At 40.3% G+C, this 8113-nt stretch overlaps 1 protein-coding gene across 1 annotated transcript; it reads left to right on the forward strand.

The window, feature by feature from the left end:
- The first annotated feature begins 491 nt into the window (after positions 1-491).
- On the forward strand, positions 492-7565 carry LOC124150021 (probable glycosyltransferase STELLO1). The gene is made up of 3 exons (XM_046521891.2): positions 492-744; positions 1815-1964; positions 4844-7565. Exons 1-3 carry the CDS (start codon positions 623-625, stop codon positions 6804-6806), a joined length of 2235 nt encoding a protein of 744 aa, XP_046377847.2. The 5' UTR covers positions 492-622; the 3' UTR covers positions 6807-7565.
- Positions 7566-8113: the final 548 nt, after the last annotated feature.

Here is an 8113-nt window from a genome sequence, read left to right on the forward strand (position 1 = left end):
TGCACTATGTGTGTGAAATGTGTATGAGGCCTTGTATGTGTATGTATCATCCAAACACACATGGTAGCCTATACTCCATCGTGACTGTGATTATTAAAGCGTAAAAAACAAGTATTGTTATTTCTCTTGACTAACCAGGTACAGGCTTTAAGTGTCAAATATTTGCAACTCAACCGAGACAAGTTGCTTTACCGTCAGAAAATATGAGGCCTTTCTTTGAAAAGCTCTGGGTACACTAGACAACACGTCACGGTCCTTAACTTTTTATAAAATGATTTTTTGTGTTCAGTACAAACTATTCAGGGCATATTCAAGAAGATACAATAAATCATATAAAAAGCAAACTGTGCTATATCCGCCCTCAGGGCATTTCAAGTTTAGACAGTTGCCGGGCTTTTCGCTCCCATTGAAAAGTATTCTTCGGTCAGTGCTTGCTGCAAGTAACACTCTACGTACTGCTTCAGTGGATACGAGTAGGTTCATATCGCTGTCCCTGACACAGTCTGTGTATCACTTCGGGGAGTAGAGACCGAAATGACGTTACAGCTGTGTCATGCGTGTAGCACTGTGTCGGTGTCAGAGCTGATAGATCCATCAGGCAGGCAACTTGCATCGGAACAGCATGTTAACTCTTGGAGGCCGAATGCAGCGACTAGCGATGATGAAGACAATTATGTTTTGCCTTGCTACCGTGGTAGTAGGAGTGATTTGTTTGCGTTTAATGGCCTCATCATTTCACAACAGGTGAGATTTATGGGTTTTCATCAGCAGCGTTGATGTGATGATGTATCACAATAATATCGGCAACGGCGTTCTTGGGCGCCAAAAAACGACATACACAATTCATCTGGTTTCTCGTTACCTTTTTTTGAGACGAGTTGGAATACTTTATTTTAATAATCTTCTTAGTTTCCCTGTTCTCTCTTGCAAGTCGTATATGACACAATATGGGACGTTGCCTATAATATCAGCCACTAGTTTGACCAGACTCGATTATTTCTATGGCAACGTGATACAGATGAAATATTGCATTAAACACATCTTCTCCCTCCCTCACTTACTGACCACATACATGCAGAAAACCGGACCAGAAATCCACATTTGCCGTAAAAGGCGACTATGCTTGTGGTAAATGACACTATCGGCTACCGGCCACCAACTAAGGGAATTTTAGCAGAATGCGGAAGGCACCCGATATATGTAAACTATCAATGTAGAGTTATCTCGTACTGGATACGTTTGCTCAGACAACCATATACACGATACTCTAGACGGTGATATTACATGCATAAGTTCCTTGATGACTCAGGGGATATAAACCCCGCATTCCTTTTTCGCATGGATTTGCGTACGCGTGGATATCCCGGGATGTTAGAAATAAAATTATGTTCTTAACAATGTTTTAACAACGATGTTAAGATATGCACTGTCAAGGCTGGTCAGCTGATCGTGATATCAGATGTTCAAAATCGCTACATGCCTATTCGACCCGTGAAGATCCGGGGTAAAATAGGTCTTTAGTAACCCATCCTTGCCGTCAAACGCGACTATGCTTGTCGTAAAAGGCGACTAACGGGATCGGGTGGTCAGGCTTTCTGACTTGGTTGATGCATGTCATCGATCCCACATTGCGAGGATCGATGCTCATGATATCAATCACTAGATTGTCTGGTCCAGACCCGATTATTTACAGACCGCCGTCCTATAGCTGGAATATTACTGAGTGCGGCGTTAAACAACAAACCAACCAACCAACCAACCACATCCCATTATTGTCTTCAACATGAAATGATCTTTAATGTTTTGTTTCCTAGGGTGAGACACAACTACAGCTCAGTACGGTCTGATAAATGGATAGTTGTGACATCCATCTCCTACCCAACACCGGACATCAAGTTCCTGGCAGAGATTCCTGGATGGAAGGTCGTTATTGTCGGGGACACCAAGACTCCAAGGGACTGGAGGTAAACCTTACGTAGGAGTGTATAGTAGAATGGAGTGAAAGAGTGTGGGTAGGTTGGTTTTAGCCCGACTGTGACGCAGGTCGTAGACTTGTGCACAAGTGTAAAACTGACAAGCCAAGTATCAGCGGATCCTGACATACCTAAGGGGCAATATTTTGTAGCTGCTTGTATATTGTTTTATACAGAAAGGTGTCCTTCTTTTAGACATGGAGATATTAAAAGATGCTGTTGATTGTTTTTGTTTAATTATTAAAATCATTGCTTATATTTTTTCTAAAATAATATCAAGAACATTGTGTCATCTTCATGGCCAGTTAAGCATCTTGAAATAATATGAAATTACCACCTGCTGATTGTTATCTTTGTAGTAATTGTCAGTGGGAACAAACTATTGAAATGGTGCTGTTTTGTAAAAAGACTTTTGTAACAAATGTTATATTTGGGATAACACTTTCTCAATAAAGTATAGATTCTCGTACTTTTTTGGTTGAGTTCCGTCCTGGATTTGAACCCACACTGCCAGAGTGAGGCACCTTATCTCCAGCACACAAATTCAGCGATCTCACCCACTCAGTCACCGAGGCTTCCACAAAAATGAAAGTCCAACAACTGGTAGTCTAGATCACATACTTTGTAAACCCCTCAGGCAAGTGTATATTGGCACGGCTCCCATGGGCGAAAGCTGTGAACACACAATACCATTTAGAATTTTGACCACTTTCTAAATGGCATTGTGTGTTCATAGCTTTCGCCCATGGGAGCCGTGCACATTGACGGTTTCGAGTGGGAAGTGATTTTCACTTCTCAGGCCAGTCGGCTTCATCCAAGCGAAGGACTCTGCAGGGGTGCTGATCGTCTCAACATACTGCACATAAACCCGATGCAGAGGTCGTTCAGATAGCCTCTCCTTGAACAACTGAGTCTCGGCCGATTTGACATGATTATTATTATTTATTTATTTATTATTATTATTATTATTATTATTATTATTATTATTATTATTATTTTTAAAATAAAAAATGAAGCAAAGAGGGTTTGGGTGATCCTGGCACAGTCAGGCTCATCATCAGCTCAGGGCCCTTGCCCCCTCTACATGCAGCCCATACAGCGAATGGGATTTCTCCCAGGAAGCGCTGCCTTGTCAAACCCACCCAGATTTTTTTCGGATAATGTGAGGACATCCCAACACTGTAGCCTTCTGCATTACCAAGATTGTCAGAAGTTTTCCTGGCAGCAAACCCGGGTACTCTCCCAATGTCAGTCAACAGATTGGGAGGTACCAAACCAAAGGCACCGAGAACAATGAGGAGTCGGACAACTTGGTCGAATGGTTTCATTGGATTTATCAAAAAGGACAAGGTCAGGTCTGAGGCTGAAAAGGGCCTATTCCAAAGATTTTTGTGTTTATCAGTTTCCATGATACCCTCTACATATTCCGGGTCGTACCACGGATGGACCTCTTTGTCAAATCCACAAGCATTGCAAGGACGGTAATAAAAGGATTTAGCCATTCCATCATGTCGCTTAAGATACTGTGTTTGTGCCAAAGCAGGGCATCTATTATTATTAATATTATTTATAATCCAAAACTGGCTTCCGAAGGAGCTATCGCTTGGGTGGAATGAAGCGATATCTACATTCTAGATATTGCTGCAATGAAATTGCATTACAATGCTTTGTGACGTCATTGTTACCATGACGTCACAATCAATGACATCACTAATGTATCTGCTACTGAAGCTGTTAGTCTACGTTTTACACTGCTTATTTCTGTCAACAAACTGAAAAAGATGGAAGAATGGTTTTGGATGGTAAATATAATCTCACCCTCGTGTCTTATGATATCACATATATCAAATCTCGTTGATAAAAGTGGAAAGACTCCTCGGTAAGCCCCGGAGTTTTTTCCACTTTTATCAACTTGTGTTTATATATTTGAAATCAAGACACGAGGGTGAGTTTCTCTATATAACATAACTTCAAAGCAAAATGTGTAGTTCAGCTATTTTGTAAGAGAATATGAAGTAAAAAACCCTGAAGAAAAATAATCAAGCCTTCCAAAGTTTAGCTGTGGCGCAAGGTAAATGACGTCTCAGTCAGACATAGAAAAACACCAAATTTGAAGCTCTCTGTTGTCGATAAAAAAAGAGGTTTAAATACACTCTCTTGGTTGAATTTATAGATTTGCCCTATATTGTGAATATTGTAATTACCTCAACTCTGCATCTTATAACATATTATCATTTTTTAACATTCTTTCAAAATGCCTGTCCACATTGGTTGAGGAAGAAGTACCTTTCATTTAATCCCAGCGTTCAGCGTGATGCGGTGGGCAAACTAAATGTTTCATTCAGAGTAACCAAATAGAAAACCAATCTCTTTTAAATCCATGGTAGAATTTCTGCTTAAGTTTCCCGACTCTGCTTTCTGTGTTCTGTGTAGAGTGAGTGAGGTTGACTTAATGTCGCTGTGAACAGCATCATGTCAGAGGAAAGTGATGCGCACTATAGACATTTGCCACTTTGATGAAACCCTTGAAATCGAATATGGCGTTGAACAACCTAGATACATAGCCGGAGAGAACAGGGATTCAAACTCACTATCATAGACTTCTAGCACACCTGTGGACGCAACGCCACTTGCGGCACCTTACACGACTTGGCCATACGTCCTGTGCAGAAGAGAAAATGCCTGAGACGCTTAGCAACTAAATAAGTTTCAAAGTACGCAAATAGCCTACATTATTTGAAGACAACAACGCACACATATGTTACTCCATTAGCCAATTAATTTGCTGTAATTAGCATGTCGTTAATGAATATACGTATTATGACTCATTGAAACAATGTCGTACTCAATAAAGCATTTCAATATTTCAGGTACCCAAACTGTGTATATTTAAGTATAGAAGATCAGCGTCAACTGGATTTTGACACAGTGTCTCTTCTTCCGGAGAAGAGTTACGCCAGAAAGACAGTGGGATATCTGTTTGCAATAGCCCATGGTGCAAAAATCATTTATGAAACTGATGACGACAACCATCCACTCCATTCTCTGAAACACTTTGTTCTGGATCCAACAATGTGGGGACTCTTATATAAAGGGGAGAAGCTCTTCAACCCTTACCGCCATTTTGGACAGCCAACACTGTGGCCAAGAGGGTACCCACTTGTTTCTGTGGGAGAAAATATTACAATGAAATATCAGCTGAATCACTGGAAAACCCCGTCTATTCAGCAGGGTGTGGTCAATGGCGATCCGGATATGGATGCCATTTTCAGACTGACCCGAAAACAAACTCATTCTCAGCTAAATGTGACCTTTGATGACCGAGCTCCACCAGCAATTGTTCCAGCTGGGGTGTTCTCACCCTTTAATTCCCAGAATACCCTTTTCCTGTATGATGCATTATGGGCACTACTGATTCCAACTACAACAACGTTCCGAGTGTGTGACATCTGGAGAGGCTACTGGGCTCAGAGACTCCTGTGGGAGATGGGAGGAAACTTAGGATTCTTCCCACCAAACGCTTTCCAGAAGAGGAACTCCCACTCCTATATGAAAGATGCTGTGGATGAGAAGGACCTATATTTCCAGACAGATCGCCTCGTTGATTTCCTGTCCAAATGGAGATGTGGAGCAGATAAGACATTTTTTGCATGTATGGCTAAACTATCAACCGACATGGAGCATGAGCAATTTTGGCAGGAACGGGATGTACGTCTGACTTCTCTCTGGATCAAGGATTTAAATACTCTAGGTTACAAGGAACCAGAAAGAATTCCATTTGGTTTGCTTAAGGACAGTGCACAGGTCACGAATGATTTGAAATTGCCTAATCAAACTTATTTGACTGACCAACAGGTCAATGTCACATTCTGGGCACCTGAACAGACACCACCCAGGATATTTTCCAAAGATAAGGAATCACCTGCGTTTGTGTCACACATTAGTCAAATAGTTTCATATTGCAGTAATCATTCATTAAGCACATACAAACTGAAAGACTTTAAGATACCCATTTCATATCCTAATCTTCTTTTAATCGTTGTCTTTAACTGGCCCCACTATGAGAACCTCGCATTTCTTGAGATGATGTATAGCTTGCATTTCCCGCATACTGTCTACTGTGGAACCAATAAAGATCAATTTGACGCACATGCTAAACTCCTACACAAACCTTTGTCCTTCATAGAGCTTGATATTGGTGATGGGTGGTTTGGTCATAACTGTTTGATACAAGCAATGAAAATGCAGTTTAGAGTTGATGGGTATCTTTTCATTAGCGATGACGTGTTGCTAAATATGTGGAACATTCATCTTTCTCCTCTTAACAAACTCTGGGTTTACCCCTCGAGGGTTGTACAACAGTCTAAACCAATAACATGGGATCGTCTTCAAAATCCCAAGGTTGGTTTGAAAACTTACAAGGCCGCCCTTGAAGCTTTAAAATTTGTAGATGCACACAGATATACTTTTTTCACAGAAATGCTTTCGAACAATTCCGGATTGGAAGATGGTTTCTTTATTGGTGCATCAGACATCGCCTACGTTCCTGAACAATACAAGGATGACTTTTTGTATTACATGGAACATTTTTCAAAATTCAATCTATATTTTGAGATTATATTTCCGACTGTCTTTCGTGGAATAGAAAAGTTGAAGAATGTTTATGAGATTCCTGGAACATATTTTCAGCACGGAGATATTAACGGAACACAAAAGTATTTTGAAACAAGGCACCTTTTTCTTCATACTGTTAAACTATCCAAATTAATCTATAGGCCTGAAGGAAGGAAATTCTTCTGTGAAACATTCTTCCCTCTAACACTGTATGACTGATGAAGAAAGGGAACCACAAGTTATTTTAGATAATTAATTCAACATTCAATAAAAGACCATTGGGGCATCATGTATATACTCTTATAACATTAGAGTATCCTGTGTGCGTCTTATGAACAAATTATATAGGATAGGCTCAGTTATCTGTCAGTCATAAAACGCCTAGGGAGTGCTCTGTGATGCAACTGGAATACTGCCCAAAGCTGCGTTAAACCCAACTCATTTAACTGCAGAGTGGTTCATTGTATGCACATCGCCGATGGCACATTGCTGACATTTCCTATTGCATATTGCAGGATTCACTAATTGTTTCGAAGTCGAGATTTCCAGTGCGGTATGCATTTGCTCCAACAACAGACTACAACTATTGAAACACATCACACTCTCAATACAATTGCTACCTGGCTCTGTGTGACCCAAAAGCCATCCTTGATTCAAGTAATCAAATGGTAGTTGTTTACAAGACAAAGGTTTTTTTCCGTAAGATATTTGACTTGTGTCCAATTGCTATAAATTGCACATTTAATGTATTGATCACAAGTGTTTTAGGTAAGATATTAAACTTGTGTCCAAAATGCTATAAATTGTACATTTGATGTATTGACACAAGGGTCTTACTTAACTTGTGTCGGATTGCTATAATGTGTACATTTGATGTATTGATCACAAGTGTTTGAGGTAAAATATTTAACTTGTGACCGATTTTTGTAATTTGTACCTTTGATGTATTGCCACAAAGGGTTTATAAAAGATATTTGACTTGTGTCCGACTGTTATCATTTGTACATTTAATGTATTGATTACAATTGTTTTATGTCGAGCAATATTCTAGCAGTACCAGTCTTTGGTGTTTACATTTTACAACTTTTGAGATACAATCGAGCATGCCCTTTCCACCAAGATTTCAAAGAGCGTCATACGACTCCTGCTCGAAACATTCAAGGCCTCAGTAAAGCTTTCAAAACGTTTTATGGCAGACATATGGAGGACAGATTAGGCGCATCAGTGACAAAAATGATGTCCGATGCAATTCCCTATTTTGACTTGTACCCGTGTTTTTTCAGGTAAACAATTGACTTGCCTGTGCATGTGTTTGTGACGGGTGCCACCGGTGTGGCAGTGTACGCTCACCTTTTCGCAAACTCCTGGTATCATTACTTTTTGATAGTGATCCATAAACACATGCTCATGATAAAGTCGGAATCGTACAATCGACTTTGCTTTGTCTTGGTCTTCAGCAACCCATGCGTGCCGTAAAAGGCGACTATACTTGTCGTAAGAGGCGACTAACGGGATCGGGTGGTCAG

The sequence above is a fragment of the Haliotis rufescens genome, unplaced genomic scaffold (genome assembly GCF_023055435.1).
Source record: "Haliotis rufescens isolate VD_foot unplaced genomic scaffold, xgHalRufe1.0.p SCAF_25, whole genome shotgun sequence".
Classification (NCBI taxonomy): Eukaryota; Metazoa; Mollusca; class Gastropoda; order Lepetellida; family Haliotidae; genus Haliotis; species Haliotis rufescens.